This window comes from Capra hircus, chromosome 4, assembly GCF_001704415.2.
Source record: "Capra hircus breed San Clemente chromosome 4, ASM170441v1, whole genome shotgun sequence".
Taxonomy (NCBI): domain Eukaryota; kingdom Metazoa; phylum Chordata; class Mammalia; order Artiodactyla; family Bovidae; genus Capra; species Capra hircus.
Window position 1 is genome coordinate 96558023 of NC_030811.1, and position 21986 is coordinate 96580008.

Genomic DNA, 21986 nt, shown 5'->3' on the forward strand with positions numbered 1-21986 from the left:
TTGCTTTGAAATGTTTATAGTTTGCAGTGAGAGCATTACATCAAACATCAGTTGCTTGATTAATGATTAGAGCATGCAAGTATTTGAGAGCTAGATAATTTTAGGATCCATTCAGCCTAATGCTCTCATATCTGAAATTAGATAGTGAGAAGATAAACAATCTCTCCAGTGTTACCTTTTTCTACCTTTGATGATGGGAATGTTCAAACTGAGATGATTTTGATTAAAAATTAGCTTTGTAATTCTCAATCCCCAAATGATATTTATTCTCACTTATTGATTATTAGAAAATCTCAACATAATAAATTGTATTTTTAAAAATCCAGCATCAGTACTGGAACAGTACTTTGATATCTTAACAGATTTTATAGTCACTAAACTTTGACAGGATAGAGATTTTTATTGAGGTACAGTTGATTTATAATATGTTAACTATTGCTGGACAGCAAGGTGATTCAGTAGTGTATCTATCTATCTATATATATATAATTCTTTTTTAAATATTCTCTTCCATTATAGTTTATCATAGGATATTGAATATAGTTCTCTGTGCTATACAGTAGGACCTTGTTGTCATCCATTCTGTATATAAAAGCTTGGGCTTCCCTGGTGGCTCAGTGGTAAAGAATCTGCCTGCCAATGCAGGAGATGTAGGTTTGATCCCTGGTCCAGGAAGATTCCCTGAAGAAGGAAGTGTCAACCCACTCCAGTATTTTTGCCTGGGAAATCTCATGGACAGAGAACCTAGTGAGCCACAGTCCATGTGGTCGCAAAGAGTTGGACACGACTTAGTGATTAAACAACAACAATATAAAAGCTTCTCTCTGCTAACCCCAACCTTCCACTCCATCTCTCTCCCAACCCCCTACCCCTTGGCAACCACCAGTCTGACTGGACAAATTTCTAATGTAAACAGAAAATGTTAAGTAAAACACATTAAAAATTAGCTGTCTTTCATTTGCCAACAGATATGCCTCAGGCCTAAGAGAAATAGCTATTTGGGAAGAATTTATTAAAAAAATATAGGACAATGGAGGGGAGCCTCTAGGGATACAGGCTGTTGATGAATGGTCTGATGCCTCCTATTTAGATCATGTTCTCGCTCTTGCACTCAAACTTCATGAGAAAGGGATCTAGCATTTGGTTATTCCAAGCCCCTGTGCTACCTCATTTCCATCTCTGTATGATAAAGTAAGCTCACTACATATGCAAATTGCATATGTCTCTTCCCTCAGAATAGGGGTTAGAATTGTTTGAATTTCAACGTGCACAGTCATAAGCAGGGGAGAATGGCGGGATTGGGAAGAGAAAGAGGAAAAGGTTTAGCTTTACAATTCTGGGTCTGGTGGGAATATTTTTGAAAATGTAGGTGCTATTTCCTGCAATCAAGAGCTTTGCAGAGCTTGATAATCATTTCCCAGCTGTATCCCTTGCTGAATTGAAAGTTTTGGGCACTCCATGGCTGTTTTTTCCCATTTATGATGGAAGAGGATCATATCCATCTTGCTGATAGAGAGCTGGGGATTTAATTCCCACAGCTTCTCCTCTCTTCCTCTTCACCTTGAAAAAGTTTAGCTTTGTGCTAAGGTGTGAAAAAAACAGAAAAAGTCTGAACTGTAGTATGTCAGGCATATTTCAGCTCGATTTGTGTCAACCCTAATAAGTAAGTTGACAGAATAATAAATTGAGTGCCTGCTCAAGACCTGGCACCTGTATAGGAAATAAAGAAACATTTCAATTGCAGGCAGGTTCTTTTTGTTTTACAAATGGAAGTTTTCCAGGGATCCCCCATTTCTTTTATTGGAATCTTGGTATCTGAAAGCCTATTTTAACTGTCACTGGAAAACTTGACAAGAAAGACAGCAACTTTGAAAAGAGATACTGAGCTGGTGGGACACTGATGAGGCAGGTGGATGTATTCGCCCTCTTCACTGATGTGTCTTCCCTTTTTTGTGCTGTGCCTGACACCCAGTAGATTCTTAATGCAAATTCACTGAAAGATTGAATGAATCCGTGAGTTGACCTGCTTTGACACTAGGTACTAAAACAAATGTCAAAAGACTGCAGATTATTTCAACTTTCCGTTGCATTTTCTAAGTCTTAATTTTTTTTTTCTTTCTGGATCAGTCTTTTGCATTTAGGGTTATCAACTGGGACAGTTTTGCTCCCAGGAGACATTTGGACAGTTTTTGTCACAACTGAAGTAGAGGGCTGTGTTGCTGGTATCCAGTCAGTAGAGGCTGGAGGATGGTGCTGACCTTCCAAAATGCACAGGACCGACCCCCACAACAAAGAATTATCTGGCCCCAAAGGCAACAGTGTCAAACTTTAGAATCTCTCAGAAAACTTAAGTTAGGTCCTTTAAAATTCATATTATTTACCATTTTTTACCTAGAACTTGAGTTTTATTTGCTCAGTCCTCTTCCACTGAGTCCTAGGGAACAATGTTAAGTTTTGTAGTTTGGGTAATTGTTTTCACAAGACAGACCCCTACAACTGAGAATTATCTTGTCCGAATGTCAGTAATGAATGACATTGTTCAGAAGTCATAGTCTAGATATGAGTTACCAACCAAGCTAACTTACTTTACAGTAAAATTTGTTCTCCCCATCTCCCACCATGATCATTGTTCAGATGGTAAAGAGTCTGCCTGCAATGGAGGAGACTGTGGGTTCAATCCCTGTGGGAAGATCCCCTGGAGGATGGAATGGTGGCCCACTCCAGTATTCTTGCCTGCAGAATTTCATGGACAGAGGAACCTGGGGGGCTACAGTCCATGGGGTCACAAAGAGTTGGACACAATGAGTGACTAACACTTTCATCCTGATCAATAACCTGGATGGCAAACTGGAAGACACATTTCAAATTTCAAGTTCATGAATTCCTCAGAGTTCCAGAACAGGGTGAGAGCCCCTGGCCCATCGTCTGTCCTGTCCCATGAGGGACCTCACATACCTATGTGTGGACACCCAGATTGGTCATCCCATCTCTGTCTACATGTCCAAAAAAGCCACTTTAATCTACCTTGTCATGTTGAAGACTTTTCCACATGCACAGGTGGGCCCTCTGGAGGTCTGGACCAGGAAAGAGACTCATGCAGGTCCTGGAAGCAGGTTGAAGGCCGCCTGACAGGAAGGTTCTAGAGTGTCCAGGGCTTGGACTGAGTTGTGACAGGAGTGCTGGGTAGGCAGCCCACTTGGGTCAGGGACTCACATTTAAGGACAAAATGGTTCTTTCCAGTCAAATAATTGTTGGAGGAGGTCATGGAGAGGACGTGACGGCGGTTGACCTATAAGCTGAACCTTTCTTACCCTTCCCCTCTCTTCTGCACTCTCCCCTGTCTGTGGAATGTAAGCTCCACCCACAATCCCATGCTATTAGCAGCTGTTTCAAAGATGAATCCTTGAGAGAGTAAGGTGTTATAGAGACCATCTTGCCTGAATAAATGAATTAACCCAGTGAGGACCTTTCTAGAAACTCTTAAGATTCTGGAGGGAGAGTGTGGAGATTTGTATGTCCTATAGCCACCCAACAGACCAGCTCTGTAAGTTCCTTTGTTTATAAAAACTGCCACCTCCCGATCTAGAGTGTTCTGTCTCATTCTGTAGTCTCTTCTTACTCTCCCTGTATGACCACCAATTTATAAACTGAGAATAATCTTAAACTGAAAGTGGAGTTTTAAGATCTGATAATGCATAATCCTTCTTGAAAGTGTAGGCGTTTGTCATTTCTATTGGTTATTTGTATTAGTGCCATTGGGAAGAGGCCTAGTGTTTTGTGTTACTGATTAAATAATAACTTGAAGAATTCAAAATAAGGGGCTATTTTAAAGTTCTTAGCGATAAATCACAGTCAAAATCATATCATAATTAAAGTCAAAAGTAGATTAAAAGTAAATACCTGGGTTTCCAGCAAACCCAGTAACATGCTAATTCATAGAGGCTGATTGTATAAAGGGAAATATAAAGAGAATCAATATGAAGAAAAAACTAAAGATCTGCTTCTTTGACTTTTATGTGAAATTAGTATATTTAAGAACTTCCTCAGTTCATCTTTTATAAATAAATCTTTATTCAGTAGTATCATTCATTTTATATATGAATGATAAATATAAATGAAAAAGTCAGTTCAGTCTTATCTATAAAAGTGATAAAAGGAATGATTAGCTTGAGTCTGATCTTAAATTTGCTCACAGAAAACGTAAAAGGAAAAATACTCCTCTTTATAAAATCGAAGTAGATTATGTATATTTTTGAAAGTTCTTGAAATAGAATTTGCAGCTGCTTGATAGAATAGGTGGTAAGAGATACTTTATATGAGTTTTAAAAACAATTGTTTACTTCTAGGAAAAATATTATTTTATATTTTGAGATCTATAGTTTGTTACTACAAGGAATACTGGAGTGCTGTGAGGATCCAGTTTGAGATGCTATGAGGATCCAGTTTGATGCTGTTTATAATTTTCTACTTTTCACATTTCCTTTAAAAAGGACCCTTCTTGTGTTCTTTATTAAGATTTAGAAATGACAGTCACAGCAAATAGTCATAGTTTTGTCATATTTATGCTATATGGGTTCTGTGAAAAGTATTTTTAAGAGACACATAAAACAAAAGTCCTGCTAAGTTCCATGAAATAGAGAAATAGTTGGCATCAGTGATGCCTGTGAAACAAAAGGAAACGTGGTATGAATCACTTGGATACCAAGGGAACTGAGCCTCTTCAAAAGCATGATAGAACAGTAAGAAATGAAGAAGAGGGAAAGGATTTTATTTTTACATGTGAACAAATTCACTTTTGTATATAATCTAAAATGTTTTAGCACAAGTTAACCTCTAAAATATAGTATAATCATTACTGATAAATTTTATCTTTCCAGGTTGTTTTATAGGAGCATTGAGCTGACTAGTTATGTTTATATCTGGGAGAACTACAGACTCATTAGTTTGCCTTGGGATTCTCCATGGACTTGGTATTTAACTTTCTTGGGAGTTGACTTTGGTTACTACTGGTTCCACCGTATGGCTCATGGTAAGTTCCAAACCAAGGCTTTATTGCTACTGAACTTACGTTGAACTGTGTTTGCCACATAGCTGGTATTCAGTAAATATTTATTGAATGAATGACTAAATGAATAACTTAATTTACTTACAGAATCTAAAGATTAACAATGAAAATTTACTTTGTGTTTTACATGGAAACAATCTGAAGTCATTGTTGAAAAAATGGGAAATTACTAGAGGTACATATTTCACACTTCTTGTATCTAATATATTTTTGTTAAACCCTTGAGAAAGTCCTGGCTATTGCATCACTTCACATCCCAATTACCTAGGGTCATTCAGAAGAGCTTTGTAACAGCATAGAATCCTAGCTAACGTGCTGTCGTGTAAGCTTGATTCAAGTTCTTGGCTGGGTTGCCGTGTTACAAATGAAAATGCAATCAGCTCAGGCACTAGCCATAATGCACTTGAGTGTGACCACAGCTTGCACAATTTCTCATCTGGTATAAAACCTTCATATTGTACTGGTTCACTGAGTTTGCTTGTGCGGATTCTTGGCTGCACTTTCCGAAGAAATGTTTTGTTATGGAAAGGAAAATGGAGGAGCAAGGAGCTGTCTAAATCTCTATTGGAATAAGCTGCGGTAGAAGAATGATTGTAGACGTAAGGTGAGCTAGTGGTCTGTAAGGAGGAAGGAGGCATGCAAAAGTATTTCTGCAAGGAAATGGAGCAAAGTGCTAATTTGGGGAAACTACTGAGGAACTGAACTTGGGATTTCAGTGGGTAGTTGGGTTGAGTGGGTGGGGAGGAAGGAAGGAAGAGGAAGAAACCTGGAATAATAATACAAAATAGACGGGGGATGGAAAGAAGAGCCCTGGAGATCAGAGTGAATAACTGAGCTATGTGTGTGGGAGTATGTGTGACTAAGTGTCCTTGCCAAGCAAGGATGAAGGAAATAGGAGTAGCACAGACAGCATCAGGCTAAAGGCAGCTAAACTTTAAACACAGCGTTATTTTGTTAAGCACTTTAAATGTGACATTTAATGACACTGTAAAGAGTGTTAATTCAGTAAAACAATTTGGAGTGAACAGATAAACTAGAAAAAGTTGTTTGTTATGTGCGTGATAACCTTTGCCTTTGAAAATAATAGATCATCTCCTGACATCATTTCCTTGTATATAAATGAAAGAGGATACTCCCAAATTGAACATGATTTAGAATAAAATAGGGTCTACGCAGTAAACTTTGTATTTCATTTCAAAACAGTAGTTTTTTCCCTGAAGCAAACCCATTGGCAATTTCCCTCACTTTCTGTTGTAGCAAATGGGTAATGCAGAAAGCATTTACATTGTATTAGTTAATTTCAGGAACTTTCTAATATCACACTGTTCTGTACAGATGTGTTTGTTTGGAAAATCTGCAAATTCGCTTAATCTTTGAAACTCCATTATAACAGAAAACAAAGAACCAACAAAATACAACCAAATATGAAATGTTTAAAAATATGTTGATTGTAAGTGCTCTCAGGGAAAAACAATAAAATAAAATAATATGTTAAAATCATGGAATCCAAGTTGTTTAAAGTATGCTTCCCATTAGAAAATTTTGAATCAAATCCAGTAAAGGCAGCCATTAAAAAAATCTGAAACCTTCTGGAAAAACACTCACCACTTTCAGGCCATGAAGCTTAATCATAAGTTCAAAGACTGTTGACTTGTGATGGAAAGCTAGTTGGAAAAAAAAAAAACAAACAAAAAACGGTGGAGCTAAATGTGTCAAATTTCAATGTAACAATCAATTTTTAAATTTTATATGATAATGCAAAATATTAAAATGGGGTTTTAGAAATCTAAATCTGTAGACATACAGAGTGACAAGATAAAGCCAGTAATATCAAATTTTTTGAGTCTATTGGATTACTGAGCAATTAATTGGTTAAATGTATTCAGCTGAAAAGTTGAACAGGTCTAAAGTCTTAATGTTGTCTTAAAATATTTTTTAAGACCCTCCTTTTTCTAGTTAATGTGTTACTTTCCTTTCACTGTTTGCAATAAAATGACATAATAAAAGTTTATTCCACATTTGCTAAATGTTAAATGCTATCTATGACTTTTGAAGAAACAGTTTACTATATATTTAAAATTTTCTTTTTGCATGCATTTAAGTCACTTCTTTAATAACCTACATTATTGCTAAGTGGTTGTTGTTGTTGCTGCTTTACTAGTTTGCTTTGCATACATGTAGAATTTTCTTACATTAAAGAGACAGTTTCCTTCCCTGGTAGCTCAGCTGGTAAAGAATCCACCTACAACGCAGGAGACCCTGATTTGATTCCTGGGTCGGGAAGATCCTCTGGAGAAGGGATAGGCTGCCCACTCCAGTATTATTGGGCTCAGATAGTAAAGAATCCACCTGAAATACAGGAGACCCCAGTTCAGTTCCTGAGTTGGGAAGATCCTCTGAGGAGGGATAGGCTACCCATTCGAGTATTATTGGGTTTCCCAGGTGGCTCAGATGATAAAGAATCTGCCTGCAATGGGACAGACCTGGGTTTGATCCCTGGGTTGGGAAAATCCCCTGGAGAAGGGAACAGGCTACCCACTGCAGTATTCTTTTTTTTTTTTTAATTTTTATTTTTACTTTATTTTGCTTTACAATACTGTATTGCTTTTGCCATACATTGGCATGAATCAGCAGTGTTCTTGCCTATAGAATTCCATGGACCAGGGAGCCTGACAGGCTACAGTCCATGTGGTTACAAAGAATTGGACAATGAGTGAGTGATTTTCACTTTTTGTATTTGTAGAAAAGTTTAGAAAACCTTGAATTCCATTTCTGTCTCTATGAAAAATGGCAGAGGATTATTTGAGGCTGTATATATTCTTTATATGTCATTCCCTTTTCCCCTGGAAAAAATGAGAAAGAAATTGATAACTTATCAGTTTACACAGAAACGAGAGTAGCGCAATAATTATCCTACAGTGCTTTGACTACTTTAGAAAGACGGAATGATAACATTAAGTAGGTCTCAAAGTAACTTCTTGCATGCTTAGTCTCCATTTCAGAAAGCTATATTATTTTTCTTTGTGCTTCCTATTAGTTGTATTAAACATGTAATAAGAAAAAGAGTAAAGATTTTTAAGGGAACTTTTAAAATGTAAATGATTATTTCTTGAGGGGCAGCCAGAATGAGCCTTCCAGGGTGATGGTAATAGATTTGTCTTGAGTTTGATAATAGACTTGTAGTTATATGAGTATATATACTTGTAAAAATTTATCAGTTTGTACATTTAAAGTTTATGAACTTAATCTCTGGGCTTCCCTGATAGCTCAGTTGGTAAAGAATCTGCCTGCATTGCAGGAGACCGTTGTTCAATTCCTGGGTCCGGAAGATCCCCTGGAGAAGGGAAAGCTACGCACTTCAGTATTCTGGCCTGGAGAATTCCATGGACTGTATAAGACAATAGACTTGTAGTTTTATATGTGTGTATATACTTGTAAAAATGTATTAATTTGTACATTTAAAGATGTACTCTATCTATACCTCAATAAAATGTTCGGCTAGTAAATAATGCCACTAATGTACTTTCTGCTGAACAGTCAGAATGATACAATGAGTAACCAAATTTAAAAATAGGAATCAAGAAGTTATCTTTTGTGATGGCAAGCATAAACATATGACCTTACACAGATTTTACTGCATCAGTTTCCATATCTGAAAATGGTGCAAGTACCAGCTTGCCAGTCATTCATTATATTGCCTCTCTTCCCCACATTCTTCTTTGCTATTTCTTGTCTTATCAGAGGTGAACCTGAGAGATGCTCCTCTTTTGCGAGTGACTTGTTGTTAGGTTCTGCCAATTCAAAGGTCAGATAGGACACAGCAAAGACAGAACAAGAGGGAGGGACTTTGATTCCGTTTTCTAAAGTGCCGTTTTCTATCAGCCCTCAATGGATTAATATGTGGGGAACCTCGTAGTGTTCATCTCGTGGTTAAGATGTAGCCTTTAGCATCTGATGGACCCTCCGCCCTCTAGGTGGTCAGTGGACTGTGTGTACCCCACACCCCCTGGGGTCAACACACTCTCGCAATCTCTTTGTTCCCAGTAGAGTCCCTATGGGAGCACAAGCTGTACAGAGATGCCCACTCTTAGACTTGGTGTTGATCATGGTAAAGGGCTCTTTGAAACTTATAAGTATTTGCCTCATTCACTCTCCTTAAGATCTATGGGTAATATTTGTGTTCTACAGATTCTACTTTTGTGTTACTGACCTATACCTTGTTTAACTCTTTCAGTTAACTACCTTTGTACTAGTTAATAATTCACTATATTAACTTTACTTCTTACAATGATTGTATGCTTTTTGTTTCCTGATTGGACCCTGACTGATGCAGTGAGCCTTCCCACATATTAAATAGGGTTATAAATTAGAGTTCAGCTGGCTATAACCTTTACTATTTCCTTTTGAGGCATTGATCATACATTTAGACTGTAACACTTGAGCCCAGTTCTGAAAGACAAGACATTAATATGTAAAATTGTTGTAAAAAGAAACCTATACAATTTCCTCAAATTCTAGTTCTTTTACTCAACAAGTAAGCTGCTTTTACTTTTACTCAACAAGTAAACTACTTAATTCATTTTCTATTTATTTATTCCTTTATCTAAATAAAGTGAGTGTTCAATTAGTCCCACAAGTTTATTGTCACTCAGTGAGCATTTGTATATGATTAATTAAGCTTTTCATTCCTGATTAAATTTTAAGGGGGTTAACTTGCCAAAGCCTTTGACTGTGTGGATCACAATAAACTGTGGAAAATTAAATATGGGAATACTAGACCACCTGACCTGTCTCTTGAGAAACCTGTATGCAGGTCAGGAAGCAACAGTTAGAACTGGACATGGAACAACAGACTGGTTCCAAATAGGAAAAGGAGTACGTCAAGGCTGTATACTGTCACCCTGCCTATTTAACTTCTATGCAGAGTACATCATGAGAAACGCTGGGCTGGAAGAAGCACAAGCTGGAATCAAGATTGCTGGGAGAAATATCAATAACCTCAGATATGCAGATGACACCACCCTTATGGCAGAAAGTGAAGAAGAACTAAAAAGCCTCTTGATGAAAGTGAAAGAGGAGAGTGAAAAAGTTGGCTTAAAGCTCAACATTCAGAAAATGAAGATTATGGCATCTGGTCCCATCACTTCATGGGAAATAGATGGGGAAACAGTGGAAACAGTGTCAGACTTTATTTTGGGGGGCTCCAAAATCACTGCAGATGGTGGCTGCAGCCATGAAATTAAAAGACGCTTACTCCTTGAAAGAAAAGTTATGACCAACCTAGATAGCATATTCAAAAGCAGAGACATTACTTTGCTGACTAAGGTCCGTCTAGTCAAGGCTATGCTTTTTCCTGTGGTCATGTATGGATGCGAGAGTTGGACTGTGAAGAGACCTGAGCGCCAAAGAATTGATGCTTTTGAACTGTGGTGTTGGAGAAGACTCTTGAGAGTCCCTTGGACTGCAAGGAGATCCAACCAGTCCATTCTAAAGAAGATTAGCCCTGGGTGTTCTTTGGAAGGAATGATGCTGAAGCTGAAGCTCCAGTACTTTGGCCACCTCATGCGAAGAGTTGACTCATTGGAAAAGACTCTGATGCTGGGAGGGATTGGGGGCAGGAGGAGAAGGGGACGACCGAGGATGAGATGGCTGGATGGCATCACTGACTCGATGGACGTGAGTCTGAGTGAACTCTGGGAGATGGTGATGGACAGGGAGGCCTGGCATGCTGCGATTCATGGGGTTGCAAAGAGTCAGACATGACTGAGCGACTGAACTGAGCTGAACTGAACTGAACTGAATTTTCATTATTGTTTAAACAAAGCATAAGCAGATATATTGAACAGAATTTTTTTTTTTTTTGGGTTGGGAGATAGTGCCAGAAATGTAGTCTATGTTGAAAAACCGGTTACTTAAGCATCCTTGTTTTTCTATCTGTTTTTTTAGCACCCAGTATTTTTGTAAGTCTTTGCCACATATTATGCCTCACTTAAAAAAAATGTGGCTATATTTTTATTGAATCACTGAGGTGAAGTCTACTCTTTATTTGCCTTGTTTATTGCTATTCTTCTCACTTTTTCCCCATGATTTCTACCTTCTCTCAGCTCTTGGAGGAGTCATCCTTCAGAGTATGTATAAAGGAAGCCTTGGAATTCCCATGACCGTGCCTGTGACGTCCAATTTCTCATCATTACTTTCTGATAAGGAGCCTGACACCTATGCTAACCATTTCCTCTAAGCTTCCCTCGTGTCTCAGGCAGTAAATAATCTGCCTGCAATGTGGAAGACCTAGGTTCAGTCCCTGGGTGGGGAAGATCCCCTGGAGAAAGGAATGGCAGCCCAGTCCAGTATTCTTGCCTGGAGAATATCATGGACAGAGGAGCCTGGTGAGTTCCACGGGATCTCAAAGAGTCTGACATGACTGGACGACTAACACTTTCACATTTTCATTTCTAGGACAAGGGCTATCTTATGACTAATATTAAACATTTATCTGCAGGAGCACTGAAATATTATCGTTATTTTCCCACAGAGAGCACCATTTGAAGGAAATTTCCCCTAGAAATAACTTACTTTTATCACTGACAGCTGCAGTCACCCTTAAAGCCACAGTCTAAATTTCCGTTGTTGTTTTTATATTCTGTACATAGATAATGTATGAAAAGCACACTTGATCCAAAGAATCTAGCCATGATCAGAGGGTTGAAAGTAAAGATCCTTTCAAATAGAGAATTCATACACCTGCTAATAAAGGATAAAACTTTCAGAAATCTTAATTAGCCTATTTCTGAGCACTGGTAACTAAAATATAGATATATTTCTGGGGATAGTTGAAAGTATTTGAGAATGACTTTAGTAATATTTTACAGAATTATAAAGCTCTGAAATGAATATTCAGAATGAAACTGAAAGACAGAGATAAAGATTAATTTATCAGCATTTTCTGACGTGACTGACTCTATTTAAGACAGAGAATATGCTAATTTTCTTTTCCTGCTGGGCCTAGTACTCTTGCCTGGTACGTAGTAGAGCAATGGAATTTGAGTGAAGTTTAGGTGTGTAGCTCTGTATGTGCAACTATGTACTGTCCACATGACCTTGAGATTACCCTCTCTGAGATAGATTTTATTTCCTTCCTATATTTCCCAGACTGTATACTTCATACCCATGACTTATTGATTTGAAACTGTAAGTTTGTACCTCTTAGCCTCCCTCACCTATTTCTTTGGCACTGATTCTTAAATTTCCAAATCTCTGAATATGCTCATTAACCTTTCTCAAAGTACTTACATAAAAACCAAATGGAATCCTGTTAAAAATTCATATTCCTGAAATGATGATCTAGTAATAGTATCAGGATTAATAACTAAAATTCAATTATTATTGAAAGCCATTGGAAAAGCAACCAATGTAGTGTTAGAAACACATAGATTCTGGAGCCAAAATATTGAAAGATTCCGTATTCTCCAGATACCAATTCTTTCCAACTTGTCCCATATATTCTATTCATCCTTAATCAAAATCTTGCAAGTTATTTTGTGGATATTGACAAATTAATTCTAAAGTTTATGTGGAGAGGCAAAAAGACTCACACAGAATGTTGAAGAAGAAAACAATAGCCAACAAAACATTGGAGGAGAAGAACAAACTTGGAAGATTGATGCCACCCAAGTTCAAGACTTATGAAGCTCTGAAGGTACAGTGGTCAAGACCATGTGGTATTGTCAAAGACAGACAAATATAGATCCGTGGAACAGATTAGAAACCCTCAAATAGATCAGCTTAATTGTGGTTGGCAAAACAGAGCAAAGGCAATTCAATTAAACTAAGAAGAGTTTTCAACAAATAGTGCTGAAACAATAGGACATTTACACGTAAGAAGTGAACCTGGACACAGACTTTACAATCCTTCACAAAAGTTAACCAGAGTCCTAAACATAAAACAAAACTATAAAACTCTCTGAAGATAACATGGGAGTAAATGTATAAGTAAGATTTGGGGTATTGAGATAACCTTTTAGGTACAACATAAAAGGCATGATCCATTAAAACATTGATAAACTGGACTTCATTAAAATTAAAAATTTTTACTCTATGAGAGACAGTGTCAAGAGGATGAGAAGACAAACCAGATGGGAGAAAGTATTGGCAAAAGACACATCTGATAATAGACTATTATCCAAAATATACAAAAGACTGTTACAGACTCTGCGGAGCTGGGCTGCCTGGGTTCAGACTTTGGCTCTACAACTTGCAGTGTGATATTGAGCAAGTTATACCTCCTCTTATTTATCCTTATTTGTAAGATGCGAATAACAATAGTGTAACCCATGTAAGATCGTTGTGTGGTATAAATGAATTACAGTTGAGAAATGCTAAGGGCAGAGACTGATACATAATAAGTAAAAAACTAAATATAAACTCATGTTGTCTGGTCTCTCTTTTTATGTTATATGTTATATATAATAATATCCTGAAAACTGTCATGTTTCCCTTAAATGACAGTTGTTAAAATATTTATCTTTTTCACAATGTATAGTGAAGCTTACTTATTGTCATTCAGAGTCATTTTTCTTATTGTTATATGGGATTAATAATAGTACTTCATGAAGGCTCTTGTAAAGATGTGCTATATATTTGTAGGGTATATGTAGAAAATGTATTATATAACATACACTGTGTGTATGCATGCTAAGTCGCTTCAGTGGTGTCTAACTCTTTGCCACCCTATGGACTTGAGCCTGCCTGGCTCCTCTGTCCATGGGATTCTTCAGGCAAGGACACTGGAGTGGGTTGCCATGTCCTCCTCCAGGGGATCTCCCCAAACTAGGGATCAAACCCCAGTCTCTCAGGTCTCCTGAACTAGCAGGCAGATTCTTTACCAATAGCACCACCTGGGAAGCCCATAACACTAACGCTAGAGAATTCTATTTGTGTCAAACAGGTCATGTGGATTTTGATTTATCAATGTTAAAAAATTGGCCTCTGTATTTAATAATATGAATATATTGCAAAAAGAACATTTCAGGCCTCACCCCTAGGTCGGATATATAGACAACAGGGAACACTGCAAGACAGTGTTTTAGGCTTCCAGTGATAAAGATAGGATATTAACAATCTTTCCCTAAATGATGGGTGTCAACTATAATAATACAATTAGTGTCTTTTTCTTTTAAAATTGCTTTTTTTCCCCTCAAGTTAATATTAGGTAATTTGAAATTTTTTTGATAGATCAAACTTATCCATATTCCCTTTTACTTTAAACATCACTGTTTTTACCTTGCTCTTTTGGAAGAAACAAAATCTACTAGAATTTATATTTACTATTTAGATTTTAAAGTTGCTTTTGTTGCCTTCTCAGCTTAATTAAATTTTAATTTATTAAAAGATTTTTCCAGCTTAGAGACTGAAATCTCTTTTTCCAGGACCTAGAAAATGATTTAAAAAAAAAAAATCTCTAAAACAGTCATGTACTTTCTTCTCTTACACAGATAGGTAATTTGACTTTTTCCTCTTTCTTACAGTTTGATGGCTTGTATTTCTTAGGATGCTTTCTGAGATGTAATTTTGTGTTATAGGCATCTCAAAAGTATGTGTGTCAATTTTTTTCCTCTCCAAATTCACGCACATCTTGATAGTGCAAAAAGCACCACAGCAGTAGGGTTTTGCAGTATGTAGCTTGTGCTGCATCAGTTTTTAAAACAAATGTTTAGTGTAGCCCTGTGCCTTGGAGCTGTTTGAAGCATTGTGCCTTGGAGCTGTTTGAAGGGCACACGTCCTCTCATGTGAAGTGCTTATACCATGAGTTAAATAAACAGTACAGGCAAGCCCCAGAAAAATGTACCAGATGTACAGGTGGTAGTCAAATCAACAAAAAATGTATCTCATTTCATTGCATTAGATTTATTTTGCAGTGCTCTCTTTTTCTTCAGAAATTTTGAAATATAGTGGGAAAATAAGTCGTTAGGCAGAATTTTAAAGCCTCCACCATAATAATAATATTGCTTAGGAAATAAACTGACTCAGAGTTAAAGAACAGAGTGAACTACAAATAAAGCATAAAATGTAGAAAATAAAGAAAATGAGTCTGAGTAGAAGATATTTAGTGCAGGCGGTTATGTATAAATCATGTTTATAAAGTATAAATCATGTTATAATAATAATTTATAATTTTAGAATTTACTAAAAAGAAGCAACGAAAGCAATAATATAGGACTAAAACTGGATAATGTTATAGAGGCACCTGAAGTTATCATCATGTGCTCAGTGGCTAAGTTGCGTCTGACTCTTTGCAACCCCGTGGACTGTTGCCTGCCAGGCTCCTCTGTCCATGGGATTTTTGAAGCATGGGTACTGGAGTGGGTTGGGATGCTCTCCTCCAGGGGATCTTCCTGACCCGGGGATTGAACTCGCATCTCCTGCTTCTCCTGCATTGGCAGGTGGATTCTTTACCACTGAGCCACCAGGGAAGCCCAAGTTATCATCATAGCTTATTTTTTTTTTACTAGATAAAGATCAGTGGGAAACTGGCATACAAACAGGGGTAGATATGATTAGTAATGTCAAGAGAAGTTGACTAATATTTTATGGAAATGGAGATGGATATGACTATTGCATTGTAAAGAAATATGTAACCACAACATAATATGAACTACTTGGAATGAGAATACATACTTCTTTAGATCTTAACTGCCCATCATCTTTTTAGTGACTCTATAGGGATAGTTTGGCATATACATAGATCAATAACTTCAACAGGAAGAACTAAAAGATACCACTCTGAGTTGTTTACCAAAAGTTTGTGAGTAAAGGATAAGCCCTGAACTTCACTAAAATTTAAATATAATTAGGATGATCTGCAGGTGACAAGAAGTCTTCTTGCCATTTTCAAATGCTATGGGACTCCAGAGTCTGAATCTTCTGCACTTGAATTAGGTATAGTAAACAAAAATATCAGTGAATATATTGACTATATTAAGGCCAAGTAAGTATCAGAACATCTCATCCTGTTAGTTAGTTAGTTAGTTCAGTCGTTCAGTCGTGTCCGACTCTTTGCGACCCTGTGAATCGCAGCACGCCAGGCCTCCCTGTCTATCACCAACTCCCAGAGTTCACTCAAACCCATGTCCATCAAGGTATTGATGCCATCCAGCCATCTCATCCTCTGTTGTCCCCTTCTCCTCCTGCCCCCAGTCCCTCCCAGCATCAGGGGTTTTTCCAATGAGTCTACTCTTCGCATGAGGTGACTAGAGTATTGGAGTTTCAGCTTCAGCATCAGTCCTTCCAAAGAACACCCAGGGCTGATCTCCTTCAGGATGGACTGGTTGGATCTCCTTGCAGTCCAAGGGACTCTCAAGAGTCTTCTCCAACATCACAGTGCAAAAGCATCAATTCTTCGGCGCTCAGCTTTCTTCACAGTCCAACTCTCACATCCATACATGACCACTGGAAAAACCATAGCCTTGACTAGACGGACCTTTGTTGGCAAAGTAATATCTCTGCTTTTCAATATGTTATCTACGTTGGTCATAACTTTTCTTCCAAGGAGTAAGCGTCTTTTTAAAATTTCATGGCTGCAGTCACCATCTGCAGTGATTTTGGAGCCCTCAAAAACCTGTCACTTTCTGATATTATACTAATACTGTGTAAAATTTACTGAGTTCTTTTGCATTGTTTCCATTGCTTCATATACATTTTCATATTTAATTAGAACAACTAGGTGATGAGTTCCATTATAGTACTTGTATGAGAGAGGAAACTAAAACCACTATTATTTATGTAACTTGCCCAGCTCCCAGTGTTGACATGCCACAGCCTGGATATTTTGACTGAAGTCATTGATCAGAGTCTCTTAGATTTGTCATTACTCTAAGCTCTTAATAAAATTATTTTTTAAATTTATTTTTAATTGGAGGATAACTGATTTTCAGTGTTACGTTGGTTTCTGCCATACAGCAATGTGAATTGGTCAAAATATGCATATGTCCCCTCCCTCTTGAACCTTCCCCCTTCCCTCCCCAACCTCTACCCACCCCTCTACATTGTCACGGAGCACCAGGTTGAGCTCCCTGTGCCTATACAACAGCTTCCCACAGGCTATCGTTTTAAAATTAATTTTAATTAAATAAGACATATACTAATATCATCATCTGTCCAATCTGCTTTGTTGTTGGTATATTTAAAATCCTCAGTTATATTGGTAGGAAAGAAAATCTAGTTACTTGGTTGTTGAAGTGTCAAAAAATTTATAGAAAATGAGAATTAACCTCCAATAGAATACAACAGGGCTCACTTTATTTCTGTCCTTATGCAATTAGTATTACACTCATTGTGTTGTCCTGTCAAGCCTTGAGCACATTGTTAGCTGACTGATTGTGCTGTGGTGCTTTCTGTGGGTTCATGTTAGAGTCGCCTTAAAGGCTTTAAAAAACATATTGATACCTAGCCTAGAAATGAAACCACTTAAATTAGAATCTCTGTGGGAGCACCTTGAGCTTAGTTGTGTTTGTTGTCAATGTTGTTTTAAGCAGCCCAGTTATTTTAATGTGTAGCCTAAATTGATTAACATTGATTACTCATTGAAGATCTTGACAGATGGGACAAACAGCATGCTAGTTCTTTTAAAGATGAATTGATGATTATATATATTTAAATAAAATAAAGTTGTGTGTGTATAACTGAACAATTTTCCTATATGTTGAAATATAACTCTACCCCCAGATACTTCAACAATTATTCATTGTAAGAATATTGAAATTTGTCATCCCTAAGACACAATGAAGCAATTATATAATAGTCCATTTTTAATTCTCCTAATTATGCCAAGGATGTCTTTTATTAAATTCTTAATTAGACCAAATCAATATTTATTGAATAGGTTTCTTTGTCTAACTTGTACCTCTTAAAGTAGAGTTTGGGCTTCCTTGACAGCTCAGTTGGTAAAGAATCCGCCTGCAATGCAGGAGACCCAGGGTTGATTCCTGGGTCAGGAAGATCTGCTGGAGAAGGGAAAGGATATCCACTCCAGTATTCTTGGGCTTCCCTTGTGACTCAGCTGCTAAAGAATCCATCTGCAATGTGGGAGACCTGGGTTCAATCCCTGGGTTGGGAAGATCCCCTGGAGAAGGGAAAGACTACCCAGTCCAATATTCTGGCCTGGAGAATTCCATGGACTCTATAGTCCATGAGGTTACAAAGAGTTGGACACAGCTGAATGATTTTCACTTTCAAAGTAGAGTTGTCACTCCATATCATGCAAGAGTTTATAAAAATTTTTACTGAAAATAGTTGATTTACAGTGTTGTATTAGTGTCAGATATACAGCAAAATGAATCAGTTATACATATTTCCACTCTTTTTAAAAATTCTGTTCCCATATAGGCCATTATAGAGTATTCAGTAGAGTTTCCTGTGCCATACAGTAGGTCCTTGTTATTTATTTTAAATATAATAGTATATCTATCTCTGGAGTAAGAAATGGCAACCTACTCCAGTATTCTTGCCTTAAGAAACCCATGGACAGAGGAGCCTGGAAAGCTACATTTCATACTCTTTTCTCAAAAGAGTTGGACACAGCTGAGTGACTAAACAACAACAATGTATACATAAATCCCAATCTCCCAGTTTATCAACCCCTTTTAACCCTTGGTAACCAAAAATTGGTTTTGTACATCTGTGACTCTCTTTCTGTTTTTATAGATAAGTTCATTTGTACCCTTTTTTCAGTTTCTACATATAAGTGATATCATATTAAAACTCTATTTTTAAATGCAATTTTTATCTGAAATGTTTAAGTCAGTTGTCTTGTAAAATGGTCCACATTCTAGATATATCTATTTTCTGTCAGTGTTGCTCAACTTTACCATCTGTCCTGAGTAATCTGATGAATATTAGCTCTGGACTCTAGATTGATTAGAGCCAGGGTCAATATTTGTGGCAAGAATAGTTCATAAATGACATTAGGTGCTTCTGATCAGATGCCTGTAAAACAAGTTGCCACAGACTGTTAGGTAAGATTGTGAAAGATTATGATTGCTTTAGTCCAAACATAGAAAGTTACACATTTTCCTTTGTAGTTAGTAAGAAATCAATACATAAATGCTTATCTGTAATTTTTTCATACAGCTGTGTGTAAAATAAACTTATGACAAACTTCTAGAAAAATTGTTGCATAGGCACTTTGATTCAGTAAGCTGAGGAAAACAGATTTTCCTACTGACCTTTGAGAATTTAATCAGTTTTCAAAAATTAGCATTGTTTTTAAAAGCGATTAGCAGTTAGTCTATGCTTTGACACATCAGTTCACTTCAGTCACTCAGTCATGTCTGACTGTTTGTGACCCCATGGACTGCAACAGGCCAGACTTCCCTGTCTATCACCAACTTCAGGAGCTTGCTCAAACTAATGTCCATCAAGTCAGTGATGCCATCCAACCTCTGTCACCCCCTTCTCTTCCTGCCTTCAGTCTTTCCCAGCATCAGAGTCTTTTCCAATGGGTCAGTTCTTCACGTCAGGCGGCCAAATTATTGGATCTTCAGCTTCAGCATCAGTCCTTCCGATGAATCTTCAGGTCTGATTTCCTTTAGAGTTGACTTGTTTGATCTCTTTATAGTCCAAGGGACTCTCAAGAATCTTCTCTAACACCACAGTTCAAAAGATTCAATTCTTCGGCGCTGAGTTTCTTTATGGTCCAACTCTCACATCCATATGACTACTGGAAAAACCATAGCTTTGGCACATGGATCTTCCCTGTTCCCGATAAACCTGTCATATAATGATTTCAGCGTCCACTTTAAAAAGTTGTTTGGGTCAGTTATCATTATGAGGTTTTTATTTTGAGGGTTTTATGATGATTTTTTTTTTAATCTATGACTTGTCCTAAAATTAGTCTGCAATTGTCTGTCTCTAGTCGTGGACAGATCTAGAACACACACACACACACACACACACACACACACACACGCACACACACACGCACACACACACATACACACACGCGCACACACACACATACACACACATATGTACATAGGCATGCTGTGCCGTTCTTAGTCACCCGTGTAGACAGTCAGTGTCTGTTCTTTCAGATAAAGGCTTTGTTATTTTACTGTATGGAAGCAAATGGAGCATATGCCTTCATCCTCTTATATTCCTTTCTCCAGAGCCAGAAAGAATTCAGATTGCTTATTTTTATACTTACTGATATCCTGGGGAAAAAGGTAAAGGAGAGTTTATAAAACCTGGACAGAAAAAGGATGTAACTCTTTCAGTTGTCTCAAGGGCTGAATCTCGGCTGAAATAACTGACAGGTTTTGGACATACAGAAGGAAATGATGAGTTAGGCTAAATGTCAGATGTGTGTTCAACAGATGTGTAAGGTTACATCTTAAAAGACAAGAAATGCAATACCTGTATTTTTAGAGAGGAAGTTATAAATAGTAAACACGTAGCTTCTGTTAACTGTAGTCCAACCCTTAAAGATATTAAAGTAACCAATACTTTTTTTCATCTCTACACTATTTAGCAGTGCTTAGAAAAAGTCCTTATATAAGTAAAACCAGATCAAAAAAGATCATAAATTGAATTAAATGAGGAATTAAAATATGATCATTCTTGTTTTATTATCTTTAATATGTGGTTGTACATTTTTGATGAATTTGTTTTTACTGTGAAATAAAAATAGGGGGATTCCTTCTTGGTCAGTCGTAAGGAACCCACCTGCCAATGCTATTGATGTGGGTTCTATCCCTGGGCCTAGAAGATCTCCTTTTTTATTCTTCTCTTATCTATACCTACAGATTTCTTGCACTTCTTTCTTAGACAATACTAAATATCTTCACAAACACCTGGCAAAATGTTCTGAGTTACTTCGGGCTAGGGCAAACTGTTAAAGACAAATAACAAAATTACTCCATTGCTTCTAAATCCTACAGAACAATGTCATTCTTTAGTGGTATATTTCTTAATTCTCCTATGAACTTGTATGAATAATATCTTAAAATATATGGTATGAAAAATGGAGTATTTTCTACATGAGAAAGCTATTGTTCACACGTACGATAGGGGCTTCCCAGGTGGCTCAGTGGTAAAGAATCGGCCTGTCAATGAAGCAGACACAAGAGACGTGGGTTTTATCTCTGGGTTGGAAAGAGATCTGCTGGAAGGAGGAAATGGCAAGCCATTCCAGTATTCTTGCCTGGAGAAATTCCATGGACAGAGGAGCCTGGCAGGCTATATTCCATGGGGTTGCAAAGAGTCAGACATGACTGAGCATGCACACACTAGGATAGGTACTGCCCTCATTCAAATATTCATTTATACACAACAAAATACTATTTTTGCTCTACATGGTTACTGTGCATCACATGCTTCTTAGAAGCCAAACAGACATCCATGGGAATGACAACAAAACACATCTGAATTTGAAATTTTAAAGGGCTCTGGGATTTGAAGCTGACACATCTTTGGCTGAGCTCCAACCCACACCTAGGGAGAAGAAAGAAGCAATTTGGGTTCCGTGCATCCCTAAATTGCATGTAGTTTCAGACAGGACAATGACGTCCAAAGTAAGACTTTGATAACTTGCTTTAGATAATAGGAAGTTGATTGGAAATGAAATAGGCAACTTTCAATAAAGTGAAATGTGTCGGTGAAAATTCGCTAGAGACTTGGACTAGGGTGAAACCTTGTAGTCATCTCAGAGCATAAGCAGACAGAGAGTGACTCCTCACATCAGAAAAGAAACTTAAAAAGTCACAGCACTTCCTTTTCATCCTTTGTAAATGCATCCAAAGGAGGAGCTACTTTCTCTGAGGTTTAACCTCCTCCTGTTATGGACAGCTGGTGGGAGGAAGAAGAGAGGGGGAAACTACAGAAAGAGGAGTCAGACTCTGGAGGTGTTCCAGCATCACGGAGCTCATCA

General features: G+C 37.4%; 1 protein-coding gene across 1 annotated transcript in view; it reads left to right on the plus strand.

Annotated features, from left to right (window-relative positions):
• Nucleotides 1–21986, plus strand: part of AGMO (alkylglycerol monooxygenase) — a 395051-nt gene that overhangs the window by 8362 nt on the left and 364703 nt on the right. Inside the window, exon 3 of the mRNA XM_005678988.3 lies at nucleotides 4878–5029. Within this exon, the coding sequence (XP_005679045.2) occupies nucleotides 4878–5029 (152 nt within the window). The remainder of the gene's footprint in view (nucleotides 1–4877; nucleotides 5030–21986) is intronic.